At 53.4% G+C, this 21,349-nt stretch overlaps 1 protein-coding gene across 2 annotated transcripts in view; it reads left to right on the top strand.

Moving 5' to 3' along the window:
• LOC138745453 (SH2 domain-containing adapter protein F-like) overlaps positions 1–20,573 on the top strand; it is a 273,790-nt gene extending 253,217 nt beyond the window's left edge. For both annotated transcript variants that reach the window (XM_069902516.1, XM_069902514.1), the window contains one exon: positions 20,063–20,573. In XM_069902516.1, the coding sequence (XP_069758617.1) occupies positions 20,063–20,249 (187 nt within the window). In that variant the 3' untranslated portion in view covers positions 20,250–20,573. The remainder of the gene's footprint in view (positions 1–20,062) is intronic.
• Positions 20,574–21,349: the final 776 nt, after the last annotated feature.

Below are 21,349 nucleotides of genomic sequence, written 5' to 3'. Positions count from 1 at the left end.
ACCCGTCCCCTCCAGTACCGTACCCCAGTTAGACATAGGCCCGTCCCCACCAGTACCATACCCCAGTTAGACATAGACCCGTCCCCTCCAGTACCGTACCCCAGTTAGACATAGACCCGTCCCCACCAGTACCGTACCCCAGTTAGACATAGACCCGTCCCCACCAATAAGTACCCCAGTTAGACATAGACCCGTCCCCACCAGTACCGTACCCCAGTTAGACATAGACCCGTCCCCACCAGTACCGTACCCCAGTTAGACATAGACCCGACCCCACCAGTACCGTACCCAAGTTAGACATAGACCCGTCCCCTCCAGTGCCGTACCCCAGTTAGACATAGACCCGTCCCCTCCAGTACCGTACCCCAGTTAGACATAGACCCGTCCCCACCAGTACCGTACCCTAGTTAGACATAGACCTGTCCCCACCAGTACCGTACCCCAGTTAGACACGTCCCCACCAGTACCGTACCCCAGTTAGACATAGACCCATCCCCACCAGTACCATACCCTAGTTAGACATAGGCCCGTCCCCACCAGTACCGTACCCCAGTTAGACACGTCCCCACCAGTACCGTACCCCAGTTAGACATAGACCCGTCCCCACCAGTACCGTACCCCAGTTAGACCCGTCCCCACCAGTACCGTACCCCAGTTAGACATAGACCCGTCCCCACCACTACCGTACACCAGTTGGACATAGAACTGTCCTTCCAGTACCATACTCCAGTTAGACATAGACCCGTCCCCACCAGTACCGTACCCCAGTTAGACATAGGCCCGTCCCCACCAGTACCGTACCCCAGTTAGACATAGACCCTTCCCCTCCAGTACCGTACCCCAGTTAGACGTAGACCCATCCAAACCAGTACCGTACCCCAGTTAGACATAGGCCCGTCCCCACCAGTACCGTACCCCAGTTCGACATAGACCCGTCCCCTCCAGTACCGTACCCCAGTTCGACATAGACCCGTCCCCACCAGTACCGTACCCCAGTTAGACATAGACACATCCCCTCCAGTACCGTACCCTAGTTAGACATAGGCCCGTCCCCACCAGTACCGTACCCCAGTTCGACATAGACCCGTCCCCTCCAGTAACGTACCCCAGTTAGACATAGACCCGTCCCCACCAGTATCGTACCCCAGTTAGACATAGGCCCGTCCCCACCAGTACCGTACCCCAGTTAGACATAGACCCGTCCCCTCAGTACCGTACCCCAGTTAGACATAGGCCCGTCCCCACCAGTACCGTACCCCAGTTAGACATAGACCCGTCCCCTCAGTACCGTACCCCAGTTAGACATAGGCCCGTCCCCACCAGTACCGTACCCCAGTTGGACATAGACCCGTACCCACCAGTACCGTACCCCAGTTAGACATAGACCCGTCCCCTCAGTACCGTACCCCAGTTAGACATAGGCCCGTCCCCACCAGTACCGTACCCCAGTTAGACATAGGCCGATCCCCACCAGTACCGTACCCCAGTTAGACATAGGCCCGTCCCCACCAGTACCGTACCCCAGTTGGACATAGACCCGTACCCACCAGTACCGTACCCCAGTTGGACATAGACCGGTCCCCACCAGTACCGTACACCAGTTGGACATAGACCCGTCCCCACCAGTACCGTACCCCAGTTGGACATAGACCCGTCCCCACCAGTACTGTATCCCACAGTTATACATAGACCTGTCCTCACCAGTACTGTACCCCAGTTATACATAGACTTGTCCACACCAGTACTGTAGCCCACAGTTATACATAGACCTGTCCCCACCAGTTCCTACCTCACAGTTATAGACCTGTCCTTACCAGTACTGTAGCCCAGTTGTACATAGACCTGACCCCACCAGTACCTTACCTCACAGTTATAGACCTGTCCCCACCAGCACCGTCCGCCACAGTTATACATAGACCTTTCCCCACCAGTACCTTTCCTCAAAGTTATAGACCTGTCCTCACCAGTACTGTAGCCCAGTTGTTCATAGACCTGTCCCCACCAGTACTGTAGCCCACAGTTATACATGGACATGTCCCCACCAGTACCGTACCCCAGTTACACATTGACCTGTCACCATCAGTACCGTACCCCAGTTATACATAGACATATCCCCTCCAGTACCGTACCCCAGTTATACATAGATCTGTCCCCACCAGTACCTGACCTCACAGTTTTAGACCTGTCCCCATCAGTACCGTCCGCCACAGTTATACATAGACCTGTCCACACCAGTTCCTACCTCACAGTTATCGATCTGTCCTCACCAGTACTGTAGCCCAGTTGTACATAGACCTGTCCCCACCAGTACCGTACCCCAGTTATACATCGTCCTGTCCCCACCAGTACCGTACCCCAGTTATACATAGACCTGTCCCCTCCAGTACCGTACCCCAGTTAGACATAGACCCGTCCACACCAGTACCGTACCCCAGTTAGAAATAGACCCGTCCCCTCCAGTACCGTACCCCAGTTAGACATAGACCCGTCCCCTCCAGTACCATACCCCAGTTAGACATAGACCCGTCCCCTCCAGTACCGTACCCCAGTTAGACATAGACCCGTCCCCTCCAGTACCGTACCCCAGTTAGACATAGACCCATCCCAACCAGTACCGTACCCCAGTTAGACATAGACCCGTCCCCACCAGTACCGTACCCCAGTTAGACATAGACCCGTCCCCACTAGTACCGTACCCCAGTTAGACATAGACCCGTCCCCACCAGTACCGTACCCCAGTTAGACATAGACCCGACCCCACCAGTACCGTACCCAAGTTAGACATAGACCCGTCCCCTCCAGTACCGTACCCCAGTTAGACATAGACCCGTCCCCTCCAGTACCGTACCCCAGTTAGACATAGACCCGTCCCCACCAGTACCGTACCGCAGTTGGACATACACTCGTCCCCACCAGTACCGTACCCCAGTTGGACATAGACCGGTCCTCACCAGTACCGTACACCAGTTAGACATAGACCCGTCCCTACCAGTACCGTACCCCAGTTGGACATAGACACGTCCCCTCCAGTACCGTACCCCAGTTAGACATAGACCCATCCCCACCAGTACCGTACGCCAGTTAGACATAGACCCGTCTCCACCAGTACCGTACCCCAGTTAGACATAGACCCGTCCCCACTAGTACCGTACGCCAGTTAGACATAGACCCGTCCCCACCAGTACCATACCCCAGTTAGACATAGACCCGACCCCACCAGTACCGTACCCAAGTTAGACATAGACCCGTCCCCTCCAGTACCGTACCCCAGTTAAACATAGACCCGTCCCCTCCAGTACCGTACCCCTGTTAGACATAGGCCCGTCCCCACCAGTACCATACCCCAGTTAGACATAGACCCGTCCCCTCCAGTACCGTACCCCAGTTAGACATAGACCCGTCCCCACCAGTACCGTACCCCAGTTAGACATAGACCCGTCCCCACCAATAAGTACCCCAGTTAGACATAGACCCGTCCCCACCAGTACCGTACCCCAGTTAGACATAGACCCGTACCCACCAGTACCGTACCCCAGTTAGACATAGACCCGACCCCACCAGTACCGTACCCAAGTTAGACATAGACCCGTCCCCTCCAGTACCGTACCCCAGTTAGACATAGACCCGTCCCCTCCAGTACCGTACCCCAGTTAGACATAGACCCGTCCCCACCAGTACCGTACCCTAGTTAGACATAGACCTGTCCCCCCCAGTACCGTACCCCAGTTAGACACGTCCCCACCAGTACCGTACCCCAGTTAGACATAGACCCATCCCCACCAGTACCGTACCCTAGTTAGACATAGGCCCGTCCCCACCAGTACCGTACCCCAGTTAGACACGTCCCCACCAGTACCGTACCCCAGTTAGACATAGACCCGTCCCCACCAGTACCGTACCCCAGTTAGACACGTCCCCACCAGTACCGTACCCCAGTTAGACATAGGCCCGTCCCCTCCAGTAACGTACCCCAGTTAGACGTAGTCCCGACCCCACAAGTACCGTACCCCAGTTGGACATAGACCGGTCCCCACCAGTACCGTACCCCAGTTGGACATAGACCGGTCCCCACCAGTACCATACCCCAGTTGTACATAGGCCCGTCCCCACCAGTACCGTACCCCAGTTCGACATAGACCCGTCCCCTCCAGTACCGTACCCCAGTTAGACATAGACCCATCCCCTCCAGTACCGTACCCCAGTTAGACATAGACCCGTCCCCTCCAGTACCGTACCACAGTTGGACATAGACTCGTCCCCACCAGTACCGTTCCCCAGTTGGACATAGACCAGTCCTCAACAGTACCGTACCCCATTTGGACATAGACCCGTCCCCACCAGTACCGTACCCCAGTTGTACATAGACCTGGCCCCACCAGTACCGTACCCCAGTTAGACATAGACTCGTCCCCACCAGTACCTTACCTCACAGTTATAGACCTGTCCCCACCAGCACCGTCCGCCACAGTTATACATAGACCTTTCCCCACCAGTACCGTACCCCAGTTGGACATAGACCCGTCCCCACCAGTACCGTACCCCAGTTAGACATAGACCCGTCCCCACCAGTACCGTACCCCAGTTGGATATAGACCCATCCCCACCAGTACCGTACCCCAGTTAGACTTAGACACGTCCCCACCAGTACCGTACCCCAGTTAGACATAGACCCGTCCCCACCAGTACCGTAACCCAGTTGGACATAGACCCGTCCCCACCTCTACCGTACACCAGTTGGACATAGACCCGTCCCCACCAGTACCGTACACCAGTTGGACATAGACCCGTCCCCTCCAGTACCGTACCGCAGTTGGACATAGACTCGTCCCCACCAGTACCGTACCCCAGTTGGACATAGACCGGTCCTCACCAGTACCGTACACCAGTTGGACATAGACCCGTCCCTACCAGTACCGTACCCCAGTTGGACATAGACCCGTCCCCACCAGTACCGTAGCCCAGTTGGACATAGACCCGTCCCCACCAGTACCGTACACCAGTTGGACATAGACCCGTCCCCACCAGTACCGTACCACAGTTGGACATAGACCCGTCCCCACCAGTACCGTACACCAGTTGGATATAGACCCGTCCTTCCAGTACCGTACACCAGTTGTACATAGACCTGGCCCCACCAGTACCGTACCCCAGTTGGACATAGACCCGACCCCACCAGTACCGTACGCCAGTTGGACATAGACCCGTCATCACCAGTACCGTACCCCATTTGGACATAGACCCGTCCCCTCCAGTACCGTACCGCAGTTGGACATAGACTCGTCCCCACCAGTACCGTATCCCAGTTGGACATAGACCGGTCCTCACCAGTACCGTACACCAGTTAGACATAGACCCGTCCCTACCAGTACCGTACCCCAGTTGGACATAGACCCGTCCCCACCAGTACCGTAGCCCAGTTGGACATAGACCCGTCCCCACCAGTACCGTACACCAGTTGGACATAGACCCGTCCCCACCAGTACCGTACCCCAGTTGGACATAGACCCGTCCCCACCAGTACCGTACACCAGTTGGACATAGACCCGTCCTTCCAGTACCGTACACCAGTTGTACATAGACCTGGCCCCACCAGTACCGTACCCCAGTTGGACATAGACCCGACCCCACCAGTACCGTACGCCAGTTGGACATAGACCCGTCATCACCAGTACCGTACCCCATTTGGACATAGACCCGTCCCCACCAGTACCGTACCCCAGTTACACATAGACCCGTCCCCACCAGTACCGTACCCCAGTTGGACATAGACCCGTCCCCACCAGTACCGTAACCCAGTTAGACATAGACCCGTCCCCACCAGTACCGTACCCCAGTTAGACCTAGACCCGTCCCCACCAGTACCGTACCCCAGTTAGACACGTCCCCACCAGTACCGTACCCCAGTTAGACTTAGACACGTCCCCACCAGTACCGTACCCCAGTTAGACATAGACTCGTCCCCACCAGTACCGTACCCCAGTTGGACATAGACCCGTCCCCACCAGTACCGTACACCAGTTGGACATAGACCCGTCCCCACCAGTACCATACACCAGTTGGACATAGACCCGTGCCCTCCAGTACCGTACCGCAGTTGGACATAGACTCGTCCCCACCAGTACCGTACCCCAGTTGGACATCGACCGGTCCTCACCAGTACCGTACACCAGTTAGACATAGACCCGTCCCTACCAGTACCGTACCCCAGTTGGACATAGACCCGTCCCCACCAGTACCGTACCCCAGTTGGACATAGACCGGTCCCCACCAGTACCGTACACCAGTTGGACATAGACCCGTCCCCACCAGTACCGTACCCCAGTTGGACATAGACCCGTCCCCACCAGTACTGTATCCCACAGTTATACATAGACCTGTCCTCACCAGTACTGTACCCCAGTTATACATAGACTTGTCCACACCAGTACTGTAGCCCACAGTTATACATAGACCTGTCCCCACCAGTTCCTACCTCACAGTTATAGACCTGTCCTTACCAGTACTGTAGCCCAGTTGTACATAGACCTGACCCCACCAGTACCTTACCTCACAGTTATAGACCTGTCCCCACCAGCACCGTCCGCCACAGTTATACATAGACCTTTCCCCACCAGTACCTTTCCTCAAAGTTATAGACCTGTCCTCACCAGTACTGTAGCCCAGTTGTTCATAGACCTGTCCCCACCAGTACCGTACCCCAGTTACACATTGACCTGTCACCATCAGTACCGTACCCCAGTTATACATAGACATGTCCCCTCCAGTACCGTACCCCAGTTATACATAGATCTGTCCCCACCAGTACCTGACCTCACAGTTTTAGACCTGTCCCCATCAGTACCGTCCGCCACAGTTATACATAGACCTGTCCACACCAGTTCCTACCTCACAGTTATCGATCTGTCCTCACCAGTACTGTAGCCCAGTTGTACATAGACCTGTCCCCACCAGTACCGTACCCCAGTTATACATAGACCTGTCCCCACCAGTACCGTACCCCAGTTATACATCGTCCTGTCCCCTCCAGTACCGTACCCCAGTTATACATAGACCTGTCCCCACCAGTACCGTACCCCAGGTATACATAGACCTGTCCCCTCCAGTACCGTACCCAAGTTATACATAGACCTGTCCCTGCCAGTACCGTACCCCAGTTATTCATAGACCTGTCTCCACCAGTTCTGAAGTCCAGATTTATATATAGACCTGTCCCCACCAGTACTGTAGCCCACAGTTATACATAGACCTGTCGCCACCAGTACTGTAGCCCACAGTTATACATGGACATGTCCCCAGTTATACATAGGCATGTCCCCTCCAGTACCGTACCCCAGTTATACATAGATCTGTCCCCACCAGTACCTGACCTCACAGTTATAGACCTGTCCCCACCAGTACCGTCCGCCACAGTTATACATAGACCTGTCCCCACCAGTACTGTTACCCAGTTATACATATACCTGTCCCCACCAGTACCGTACCCCAGTTATACATTGACCTGTCCCCACCAGTACCATACCCCAGGTATATATAGACCTGTCCCCTCCAGTATTTTACCTACCAGTTATACATAGACCTGTCCCCACCAGTACCGTACCCCAGTTATACATAGACCTGTCCCCACCAGTACCGTACCCCAGTTATACATAGACCTCTCCCAACCAGTAACGTACCCCACATTATACATAGACCTGTCCCCACCAGTACCATACCCCAGTTATAAATAGACCTGTCCCCTCCAGTACCGTAGCCCAGTTATACATAGAACTGTCCCCACCAGTACCGTATCCCAGTTATTCATAGACCTGTCCCCACCAGTACCGTACCCCAGTTATACATTGACCTGTGCCCACCAGTACCATACCCCAGTTATATATAGACCTGTCCCCTACAGTATTTTACCCACCAGTTATACATAGACCTGTCCCCACCAGTACCGTACCCCAGTTATACGTAGACCTGTCCCCACCAGTACCGTACCCCAGTTACACATAGACCTGTCCCCACCAGTACCGTACCCCAGTTATACATAGACCCGTCCCCTCCAGTACCGTACCCCAGTTAGACATAGGCCCGTCCCCACCAGTACCATACCCCAGTTAGACATAGACCCGTCCCCTCCAGTACCGTACCCCAGTTAGACATAGACCCGTCCCCACCAGTACCGTACCCCAGTTAGACATAGACCCGTCCCCACCAATAAGTACCCCAGTTAGACATAGACCCGTCCCCACCAGTACCGTACCCCAGTTAGACATAGACCCGTCCCCACCAGTACCGTACCCCAGTTAGACATAGACCCGACCCCACCAGTACCGTACCCAAGTTAGACATAGACCCGTCCCCTCCAGTGCCGTACCCCAGTTAGACATAGACCCGTCCCCTCCAGTACCGTACCCCAGTTAGACATAGACCCGTCCCCACCAGTACCGTACCCTAGTTAGACATAGACCTGTCCCCACCAGTACCGTACCCCAGTTAGACACGTCCCCACCAGTACCGTACCCCAGTTAGACATAGACCCATCCCCACCAGTACCGTACCCTAGTTAGACATAGGCCCGTCCCCACCAGTACCGTACCCCAGTTAGACACGTCCCCACCAGTACCGTACCCCAGTTAGACATAGACCCGTCCCCACCAGTACCGTACCCCAGTTAGACCCGTCCCCACCAGTACCGTACCCCAGTTTGACATAGACCCGTCCCCACCACTACCGTACACCAGTTGGACATAGAACTGTCCTTCCAGTACCATACTCCAGTTAGACATAGACCCGTCCCCACCAGTACCGTACCCCAGTTAGACATAGGCCCGTCCCCACCAGTACCGTACCCCAGTTAGACATAGACCCTTCCCCTCCAGTACCGTACCCCAGTTAGACGTAGACCCATCCAAACCAGTACCGTACCCCAGTTAGACATAGGCCCGTCCCCACCAGTACCGTACCCCAGTTCGACATAGACCCGTCCCCTCCAGTACCGTACCCCAGTTCGACATAGACCCGTCCCCACCAGTACCGTACCCCAGTTAGACATAGACACATCCCCTCCAGTACCGTACCCTAGTTAGACATAGGCCCGTCCCCACCAGTACCGTACCCCAGTTCGACATAGACCCGTCCCCTCCAGTAACGTACCCCAGTTAGACATAGACCCGTCCCCACCAGTATCGTACCCCAGTTAGACATAGGCCCGTCCCCACCAGTACCGTACCCCAGTTAGACATAGACCCGTCCCCTCAGTACCGTACCCCAGTTAGACATAGGCCCGTCCCCACCAATACCGTACCCCAGTTAGACATAGGCCGATCCCCACCAGTACCGTACCCCAGTTAGACATAGGCCCGTCCCCACCAGTACCGTACCCCAGTTGGACATAGACCCGTACCCACCAGTACCGTACCCCAGTTGGACATAGACCGGTCCCCACCAGTACCGTACACCAGTTGGACATAGACCCGTCCCCACCAGTACCGTACCCCAGTTGGACATAGACCCGTCCCCACCAGTACTGTATCCCACAGATATACATAGACCTGTCCTCACCAGTACTGTACCCCAGTTATACATAGACTTGTCCACACCAGTACTGTAGCCCACAGTTATACATAGACCTGTCCCCACCAGTTCCTACCTCACAGTTATAGACCTGTCCTTACCAGTACTGTAGCCCAGTTGTACATAGACCTGACCCCACCAGTACCTTACCTCACAGTTATAGACCTGTCCCCACCAGCACCGTCCGCCACAGTTATACATAGACCTTTCCCCACCAGTACCTTTCCTCAAAGTTATAGACCTGTCCTCACCAGTACTGTAGCCCAGTTGTTCATAGACCTGTCCCCACCAGTACTGTAGCCCACAGTTATACATGGACATGTCCCCACCAGTACCGTACCCCAGTTACACATTGACCTGTCACCATCAGTACCGTACCCCAGTTATACATAGACATATCCCCTCCAGTACCGTACCCCAGTTATACATAGATCTGTCCCCACCAGTACCTGACCTCACAGTTTTAGACCTGTCCCCATCAGTACCGTCCGCCACAGTTATACATAGACCTGTCCACACCAGTTCCTACCTCACAGTTATCGATCTGTCCTCACCAGTACTGTAGCCCAGTTGTACATAGACCTGTCCCCACCAGTACCGTACCCCAGTTATACATCATCCTGTCCCCACCAGTACCGTACCCCAGTTATACATAGACCTGTCCCCTCCAGTACCGTACCCCAGTTAGACATAGACCCGTCCACACCAGTACCGTACCCCAGTTAGAAATAGACCCGTCCCCTCCAGTACCGTACCCCAGTTAGACATAGACCCGTCCCCTCCAGTACCATACCCCAGTTAGACATAGACCCGTCCCCTCCAGTACCGTACCCCAGTTAGACATAGACCCGTCCCCTCCAGTACCGTACCCCAGTTAGACATAGACCCATCCCAACCAGTACCGTACCCCAGTTAGACATAGACCCGTCCCCACCAGTACCGTACCCCAGTTAGACATAGACCCGTCCCCACTAGTACCGTACCCCAGTTAGACATAGACCCGTCCCCACCAGTACCGTACCCCAGTTAGACATAGACCCGACCCCACCAGTACCGTACCCAAGTTAGACATAGACCCGTCCCCTCCAGTACCGTACCCCAGTTAGACATAGACCCGTCCCCTCCAGTACCGTACCCCAGTTAGACATAGACCCGTCCCCACCAGTACCGTACCGCAGTTGGACATACACTCGTCCCCACCAGTACCGTACCCCAGTTGGACATAGACCGGTCCTCACCAGTACCGTACACCAGTTAGACATAGACCCGTCCCTACCAGTACCGTACCCCAGTTGGACATAGACACGTCCCCTCCAGTACCGTACCCCAGTTAGACATAGACCCATCCCCACCAGTACCGTACGCCAGTTAGACATAGACCCGTCTCCACCAGTACCGTACCCCAGTTAGACATAGACCCGTCCCCACTAGTACCGTACGCCAGTTAGACATAGACCCGTCCCCACCAGTACCATACCCCAGTTAGACATAGACCCGACCCCACCAGTACCGTACCCAAGTTAGACATAGACCCGTCCCCTCCAGTACCGTACCCCAGTTAAACATAGACCCGTCCCCTCCAGTACCGTACCCCTGTTAGACATAGGCCCGTCCCCACCAGTACCATACCCCAGTTAGACATAGACCCGTCCCCTCCAGTACCGTACCCCAGTTAGACATAGACCCGTCCCCACCAGTACCGTACCCCAGTTAGACATAGACCCGTCCCCACCAATAAGTACCCCAGTTAGACATAGACCCGTCCCCACCAGTACCGTACCCCAGTTAGACATAGACCCGTACCCACCAGTACCGTACCCCAGTTAGACATAAACCCGACCCCACCAGTACCGTACCCAAGTTAGACATAGACCCGTCCCCTCCAGTACCGTACCCCAGTTAGACATAGACCCGTCCCCTCCAGTACCGTACCCCAGTTAGACATAGACCCGTCCCCACCAGTACCGTACCCTAGTTAGACATAGACCTGTCCCCACCAGTACCGTACCCCAGTTAGACACGTCCCCACCAGTACCGTACCCCAGTTAGACATAGACCCATCCCCACCAGTACCGTACCCTAGTTAGACATAGGCCCGTCCCCACCAGTACCGTACCCCAGTTAGACACGTCCCCACCAGTACCGTACCCCAGTTAGACATAGACCCGTCCCCACCAGTACCGTACCCCAGTTAGACACGTCCCCACCAGTACCGTACCCCAGTTAGACATAGGCCCGTCCCCTCCAGTAACGTACCCCAGTTAGACGTAGTCCCGACCCCACAAGTACCGTACCCCAGTTGGACATAGACCGGTCCCCACCAGTACCGTACCCCAGTTGGACATAGACCGGTCCCCACCAGTACCATACCCCAGTTGTACATAGGCCCGTCCCCACCAGTACCGTACCCCAGTTCGACATAGACCCGTCCCCTCCAGTACCGTACCCCAGTTAGACATAGACCCATCCCCTCCAGTACCGTACCCCAGTTAGACATAGACCCGTCCCCTCCAGTACCGTACCACAGTTGGACATAGACTCGTCCCCACCAGTACCGTTCCCCAGTTGGACATAGACCAGTCCTCAACAGTACCGTACCCCATTTGGACATAGACCCGTCCCCACCAGTACCGTACCCCAGTTGTACATAGACCTGGCCCCACCAGTACCGTACCCCAGTTAGACATAGACTCGTCCCCACCAGTACCTTACCTCACAGTTATAGACCTGTCCCCACCAGCACCGTCCGCCACAGTTATACATAGACCTTTCCCCACCAGTACCGTACCCCAGTTGGACATAGACCCGTCCCCACCAGTACCGTACCCCAGTTAGACATAGACCCGTCCCCACCAGTACCGTACCCCAGTTAGACACGTCCCCACCAGTACCGTACCCCAGTTAGACATAGACCCATCCCCACCAGTACCGTACCCTAGTTAGACATAGGCCCGTCCCCACCAGTACCGTACCCCAGTTAGACACGTCCCCACCAGTACCGTACCCCAGTTAGACATAGACCCGTCCCCACCTGTACCGTACCCCAGTTAGACACGTCCCCACCAGTACCGTACCCCAGTTAGACATAGGCCCGTCCCCTCCAGTAACGTACCCCAGTTAGACGTAGTCCCGACCCCACAAGTACCGTACCCCAGTTGGACATAGACCGGTCCCCACCAGTACCGTACCCCAGTTGGACATAGACCGGTCCCCACCAGTACCATACCCCAGTTGTACATAGGCCCGTCCCCACCAGTACCGTACCCCAGTTCGACATAGACCCGTCCCCTCCAGTACCGTACCCCAGTTAGACATAGACCCATCCCCTCCAGTACCGTACCCCAGTTAGACATAGACCCGTCCCCTCCAGTACCGTACCACAGTTGGACATAGACTCGTCCCCACCAGTACCGTTCCCCAGTTGGACATAGACCAGTCTTCAACAGTACCGTACCCCATTTGGACATAGACCCGTCCCCACCAGTACCGTACCCCAGTTGTACATAGACCTGGCCCCACCAGTACCGTACCCCAGTTAGACATAGACTCGTCCCCACCAGTACCTTACCTCACAGTTATAGACCTGTCCCCACCAGCACCGTCCGCCACAGTTATACATAGACCTTTCCCCACCAGTACCGTACCCCAGTTGGACATAGACCCGTCCCCACCAGTACCGTACCCCAGTTAGACATAGACCCGTCCCCACCAGTACCGTACCCCAGTTGGATATAGACCCATCCCCACCAGTACCGTACCCCAGTTAGACTTAGACACGTCCCCACCAGTACCGTACCCCAGTTAGACATAGACCCGTCCCCACCAGTACCGTAACCCAGTTGGACATAGACCCGTCCCCACCTCTACCGTACACCAGTTGGACATAGACCCGTCCCCACCAGTACCGTACACCAGTTGGACATAGACCCGTCCCCTCCAGTACCGTACCGCAGTTGGACATAGACTCGTCCCCACCAGTACCGTACCCCAGTTGGACATAGACCGGTCCTCACCAGTACCGTACCCCAGTTGGACATAGACCCGTCCCCACCAGTACCGTAGCCCAGTTGGACATAGACCCGTCCCCACCAGTACCGTACACCAGTTGGACATAGACCCGTCCCCACCAGTACCGTACCACAGTTGGACATAGACCCGTCCCCACCAGTACCGTACACCAGTTGGATATAGACCCGTCCTTCCAGTACCGTACACCAGTTGTACATAGACCTGGCCCCACCAGTACCGTACCCCAGTTGGACATAGACCCGACCCCACCAGTACCGTACGCCAGTTGGACATAGACCCGTCATCACCAGTACCGTACCCCATTTGGACATAGACCCGTCCCCTCCAGTACCGTACCGCAGTTGGACATAGACTCGTCCCCACCAGTACCGTACCCCAGTTGGACATAGACCGGTCCTCACCAGTACCGTACACCAGTTAGACATAGACCCGTCCCTACCAGTACCGTACCCCAGTTGGACATAGACCCGTCCCCACCAGTACCGTAGCCCAGTTGGACATAGACCCGTCCCCACCAGTACCGTACACCAGTTGGACATAGACCCGTCCCCACCAGTACCGTACCCCAGTTGGACATAGACCCGTCCCCACCAGTACCGTACACCAGTTGGACATAGACCCGTCCTTCCAGTACCGTACACCAGTTGTACATAGACCTGTCCCCACCAGTACCGTACCCCAGTTATACATTGACCTGTGCCCACCAGTACCATACCCCAGTTATATATAGACCTGTCCCCTACAGTATTTTACCCACCAGTTATACATAGACCTGTCCCCACCAGTACCGTACCCCAGTTATACATAGACCTGTCCCCACCAGTACCGTACCCCAGGTATACATAGACCTGTCCCCTCCAGTACCGTACCCAAGTTATACATAGACCTGTCCCTGCCAGTACCGTACCCCAGTTATTCATAGACCTGTCTCCACCAGTTCTGAAGTCCAGATTTATATATAGACCTGTCCCCACCAGTACTGTAGCCCACAGTTATACATAGACCTGTCGCCACCAGTACTGTAGCCCACAGTTATACATGGACATGTCCCCAGTTATACATAGGCATGTCCCCTCCAGTACCGTACCCCAGTTATACATAGATCTGTCCCCACCAGTACCTGACCTCACAGTTATAGACCTGTCCCCACCAGTACCGTCCGCCACAGTTATACATAGACCTGTCCCCACCAGTACTGTTACCCAGTTATACATATACCTGTCCCCACCAGTACCGTACCCCAGTTATACATTGACCTGTCCCCACCAGTACCATACCCCAGGTATATATAGACCTGTCCCCTCCAGTATTTTACCTACCAGTTATACATAGACCTGTCCCCACCAGTACCGTACCCCAGTTATACATAGACCTGTCCCCACCAGTACCGTACCCCAGTTATACATAGACCTCTCCCAACCAGTAACGTACCCCACATTATACATAGACCTGTCCCCACCAGTACCATACCCCAGTTATAAATAGACCTGTCCCCTCCAGTACCGTAGCCCAGTTATACATAGAACTGTCCCCACCAGTACTGTACCCCAGTTATACATAGACTTGTCCACACCAGTACTGTAGCCCACAGTTATACATAGACCTGTCCCCACCAGTTCCTACCTCACAGTTATAGACCTGTCCTTACCAGTACTGTAGCCCAGTTGTACATAGACCTGACCCCACCAGTACCTTACCTCACAGTTATAGACCTGTCCCCACCAGCACCGTCCGCCACAGTTATACATAGACCTTTCCCCACCAGTACCTTTCCTCAAAGTTATAGACCTGTCCTCACCAGTACCGTACACCAGTTGGACATAGACCCGTCCCCACCAGTACCATACACCAGTTGGACATAGACCCGTGCCCTCCAGTACCGTACCGCAGTTGGACATAGACTCGTCCCCACCAGTACCGTACACCAGTTGGACATAGACCGGTCCTCACCAGTACCGTACACCAGTTAGACATAGACCCGTCCCTACCAGTACCGTACCCCAGTTGGACATAGACCCGTCCCCACCAGTACCGTACCCCAGTTGGACATAGACCGGTCCCCACCAGTACCGTACACCAGTTGGACATAGACCCGTCCCCACCAGTACCGTACCCCAGTTGGACATAGACCCGTCCCCACCAGTACTGTATCCCACAGTTATACATAGACCTGTCCTCACCAGTACTGTACCCCAGTTATACATAGACTTGTCCACACCAGTACTGTAGCCCACAGTTATACATAGACCTGTCCCCACCAGTTCCTACCTCACAGTTATAGACCTGTCCTTACCAGTACTGTAGCCCAGTTGTACATAGACCTGACCCCACCAGTACCTTACCTCACAGTTATAGACCTGTCCCCACCAGCACCGTCCGCCACAGTTATACATAGACCTTTCCCCACCAGTACCTTTCCTCAAAGTTATAGACCTGTCCTCACCAGTACTGTAGCCCAGTTGTTCATAGACCTGTCCCCACCAGTACCGTACCCCAGTTACACATTGACCTGTCACCATCAGTACCGTACCCCAGTTATACATAGACATGTCCCCTCCAGTACCGTACCCCAGTTATACATAGATCTGTCCCCACCAGTACCTGACCTCACAGTTTTAGACCTGTCCCCATCAGTACCGTCCGCCACAGTTATACATAGACCTGTCCACACCAGTTCCTACCTCACAGTTATCGATCTGTCCTCACCAGTACTGTAGCCCAGTTGTACATAGACCTGTCCCCACCAGTACCGTACCCCAGTTATACATTGACCTGTGCCCACCAGTACCATACCCCAGTTATATATAGACCTGTCCCCTACAGTATTTTACCCACCAGTTATACATAGACCTGTCCCCACCAGTACCGTACCCCAGTTATACATAGACCTGTCCCCACCAGTACCGTACCCCAGGTATACATAGACCTGTCCCCTCCAGTACCGTACCCAAGTTATACATAGACCTGTCCCTGCCAGTACCGTACCCCAGTTATTCATAGACCTGTCTCCACCAGTTCTGAAGTCCAGATTTATATATAGACCTGTCCCCACCAGTACTGTAGCCCACAGTTATACATAGACCTGTCGCCACCAGTACTGTAGCCCACAGTTATACATGGACATGTCCCCAGTTATACATAGGCATGTCCCCTCCAGTACCGTACCCCAGTTATACATAGATCTGTCCCCACCAGTACCTGACCTCACAGTTATAGACCTGTCCCCACCAGTACCGTCCGCCACAGTTATACATAGACCTGTCCCCACCAGTACTGTTACCCAGTTATACATATACCTGTCCCCACCAGTACCGTACCCCAGTTATACATTGACCTGTCCCCACCAGTACCATACCCCAGGTATATATAGACCTGTCCCCTCCAGTATTTTACCTACCAGTTATACATAGACCTGTCCCCACCAGTACCGTACCCCAGTTATACATAGACCTGTCCCCACCAGTACCGTACCCCAGTTATACATAGACCTCTCCCAACCAGTAACGTACCCCACATTATACATAGACCTGTCCCCACCAGTACCATACCCCAGTTATAAATAGACCTGTCCCCTCCAGTACCGTAGCCCATTTATACATAGAACTGTCCCCACCAGTACCGTATCCCAGTTATTCATAGACCTGTCCCCACCAGTACCGTACCCCAGTTATACATTGACCTGTGCCCACCAGTACCATACCCCAGTTATATATAGACCTGTCCCCTACAGTATTTTACCCACCATTTATACATAGACCTGTCCCCACCAGTACCGTACCCCAGTTATACGTAGACCTGTCCCCACCAGTACCGTACCCCAGTTACACATAGACCTGTCCCCACCAGTACCGTACCCCAGTTATACATAGACCTGTCCCCTCCAGTACCGTACCCCAGTTATACATAGACCTGTCCCCACTAGTACCGTACCCCAGTTATACATAGACCTGTCCCCTCCAGTACCGTACTGCAGTTGTACATAGACCTCTCCCCTCCAGTACCGTACCCCAGTTGTACATAGACCTCTCCCCTCCAGTACCGTACCCCAGTTGTACATAGACCTGTCCCCACCAGTAACATACCCCAGTTGTACATGGACATGTCCCCACCTGTACCTTTCCTCACAGTTATAGACCTGTCCTCACCAGTACTGTAGTTCAGTTATTCATAGACCTGTCCCCACCAGTACATTACCTCACAGTTATAGACCTGTCCCCACCAGAACCGTCCGCCAGTTATAAATAGACCTGTCCACACCAGGACTGTACCCCAGTTATACATAGACCTGTCCCCTCCAGTACCGTACCCCAGTTATACATAGACCTCTCCCCTCCAGTACCGTACCCCAGTTGTACATGGACCTGTCCCCACCAGTACCGTACCCCAGTTATACATAGACCTGTCCCCACCAGTACCGTACCCCAGTTATTCATAGACCTGTCCCCACCAGTACCGTACCGCAGTTATACATAGATCTGTCCCCACCAGTACCGTACCCCAGTTATTCATAGACCTGTCCCCACCAGTACCATACCCCAGTTATACATAGACCTGTCTCCACCAGTACCGTACCCCAGTTATACATAGACCTGTCCCCACCAGTACCTACCTCACAGTTATAGACCTCTCCTCACCAGTACTGTAGCCCAGTTGTACAAAGACCTGTCCCCACCAGTACCTTACCTCACAGTTTTTGACCTGTCCCCACCAGTACCGTCCGCCAGTTATACATAGACCTGTCCCCACCAGTACCTTACCTCACAGTTATAGACCTGTCCCCACCAGTACCTTACCTCACAGTTATAGACCTGTCCACACCAGTACCGTCCACCAAAGTTATACATAGACCTGTCCACACCAGTACCGTACCCCACAGTTATACATAGACTTGTCCCCACCAGTACTGTAGTCCACATTTATATATAGACCTGTCCCCACCAGTACTGTAGCCCACAGTTATACATAGACCTCTCCCCCCCAGTACTGTACCCCACAATTATACATAGACCTGTCCCCACCAGTACCGTAGCCCACAGTTATACATAGCCTTGTCCCCACCAGTACTCTACCCCACAGTTATATATAGACCTGTCCCCACAAGTACTTTAGCCCTCAGTTATAGACCTGTCCTCACCAGTACTGTACCCCACAGTTATACATAGACCTGTCCTCACCAGTACCGTACCCCACAGTTATTGACCTGTACTCATCAGTACTGTAGCCCACAGTTTTATATTAACGTCCCCACCAGTACTGTACCCCACAGTTATATATAGACCTGTTCCCACAAGTACTTTAGCCCTCAGTTATAGACCTGTCTTCACCAGTACTGTACCCCACAGTTATAGACCTGCACTTACCAGTACTGTAGCCCACTTATACATAGACCTGTCCCCACCAGTACTGTAGCCCACAGTTATACATAGACCTGTCCCCACCGGTACTGTAGCCCACAGTTATTCATAGACCTGTCCCCACTGGTACTGTTGCCCAGAGTTATACATAGACCTGTCCCCACCGGTACTGTAGCCCACAGTTATACATAGACCTGTCCCTACCAATACTGTACCCCACAGTTATACATAGACTTGACCCCACCAGTACTGTAGCCCACAGTTATACATAGACCTGTCCCCACCAGTACCATACCCCACAGTTAAAGACCTGTCCCCTCCAGTACCGTACCCCAGTTATACATAGACCTGTCCCCACCAGTACTGTAGCCCACAGTTATACATAGACCTGTCGCCACCAGTACTGTACCCCAGTTATACATAGACTTGTCTCCACCAGTACTGTAGGCCAAAGTTATACATAGACCTGTCCCCACCAGTACTGTAGCCCAGTTATACATAGACCTGTTCCCACCAGTACTTCCACACAGTTATACATAGACCCGTCCCCACCTGTACTGTACCCCACAGATATACATAGACCTGTCTCCAACTCTACTGCATCCCACAGGTATACATAGACCTGTCTCCAACAGAATTGTACCCCTATAGACCTGTCCCCTCCAGTATTGTACCACAGTGTTATACAGTGACAGTATAAGTCCGCACCTGTACTGTACCATGTATCACAGCTACAGGCCTGTTCCCACCCGTACTGTACCCCCTGACAGTTCCTCTACTTAGTGTTATACAGTGACAGACCCATCCCCATCTGTACTGTACCATGTATCACAGTTACAGCCCTGTTCCTACCAGTACTGTACCCCCTGACAGTTCCTCTACTTCATGTTATACGGTGACAGGCCTGTACCCCAGTAATAGTGTTATATTTTTCCTGATTGGTATACATTAGACTGTATAAAACTATACATCAATCTGCTTGTTTTGTTGTAACTGATACTAACGCCAGCCTTTATTCCTTCTGAGAGGGGTGCAGACGGGGTCTGCCGACACGCTTCTTCCTCCGTAGTAGGTTGTGATCTCCCGGCATTAACTATGTGCTTTAAATCTCTTCTCCACAGGAGTAACCAAGGGTTCATGCACATGAAACTCACACGGACCAAAGAGAGCAAATACGTCCTTGGCCTGAACAGTCCCCCGTTTGACACCGTGCCAGAAGTAATCCACTACTACAGCAGCCGCAAGCTGCCTATCAAAGGAGCTGAGCACATGTCTCTCCTGTACCCTGTGGCCATCAGAACACTATAGCACAGGGGGCAAGTTCCACGAGTGGAGGATTTTATCTTTACAGACATGCACACGCTCATTCACTCACGCAGAGGCAGCCTTTTTGAACTTTAGCTGTGTAAAGAAGAAGCAAAGGGTCCGGCTCCAGCTGTTGATTCCAAGTGGCTGCGGCTGGCGCAACACCAACCAGACTGGTCCAAGGGAACACGGCTCACTGCAAAACCCAATGCCACTGGAATATGGAGTTTGGCTGCTGGATTAAGGACAAGGGATTTATCTGTTGCAATTTCTTGGAAATCTGGACTGTTGTTCACATTCTTACTTAATAACTATTTATGCAAAGTTCTTCCTGTTCATTTCTGAGGGTTTTCATTGAATTCAAGAGTCCATCTCCAGTTTCTCCAAGGTACAAAGGGCACTAAACAATCCCAGATCTGGTCCAAAGGACGAGAAAAGTGAAATGAAATGTCCATGAATATTTGGTACAAAACATGCATCTTGTGGACAGTGAAGGGGGAGCTTTACACTGAGTCTAACCCAGGGCTGATCAGTGCCGAGAGCGTGCGATGGGACGGTGTAGGGAGAGATTTACTCTGTATCCAACCAGGGCTGATCAGTGCTAACAATGTGTGATGGAATGATGTAGGGGGAGCTTTATTCCGTATCTAATCCAGGGCTGACTCAGTGTTGAGAGTGTCTGATGGGACAGTGTAGTGGGATCTTTGCCCTGTATCTAACCTGGGCTGTCTCGGTACTGAGAATGTGATGACATGGGAGCTTCATTCTGTGTCTAGGAGCATAATTCACCAGTGTCTGAAGTACAAAGTCTTCTTCTCCCATATTAACATCTCTCACCTAAAAGACCACAAATAGAAAATGATGTCCAGAATAATAGCCAGGGTTCCAACCACCTCTTAACAATCAGCTTTGCCAACCCATCAGTTGGGAAAACAGAAAAGAAACAATGACCACTTGCTTCTGACATCTAATCGAAGAAAGGATGTGAAAGATTCTGGAGCTCTCAGGGAAGACAGAGGCTGCTCTCCGAAGAAACCGTGTTAAGTGGTGGCTTGGGAAATGGTGCAGAGTAAATTCCGCTGAAGAGCTTTGAAAAGCAGACT

Source organism: Narcine bancroftii, chromosome 11 (genome assembly GCF_036971445.1).
Source record: "Narcine bancroftii isolate sNarBan1 chromosome 11, sNarBan1.hap1, whole genome shotgun sequence".
Lineage (NCBI taxonomy): Eukaryota > Metazoa > Chordata > Chondrichthyes > Torpediniformes > Narcinidae > Narcine > Narcine bancroftii.
Note: the sequence above shows the minus strand (reverse complement) of the source record. Positions and strands in the feature narration are given on the sequence as shown.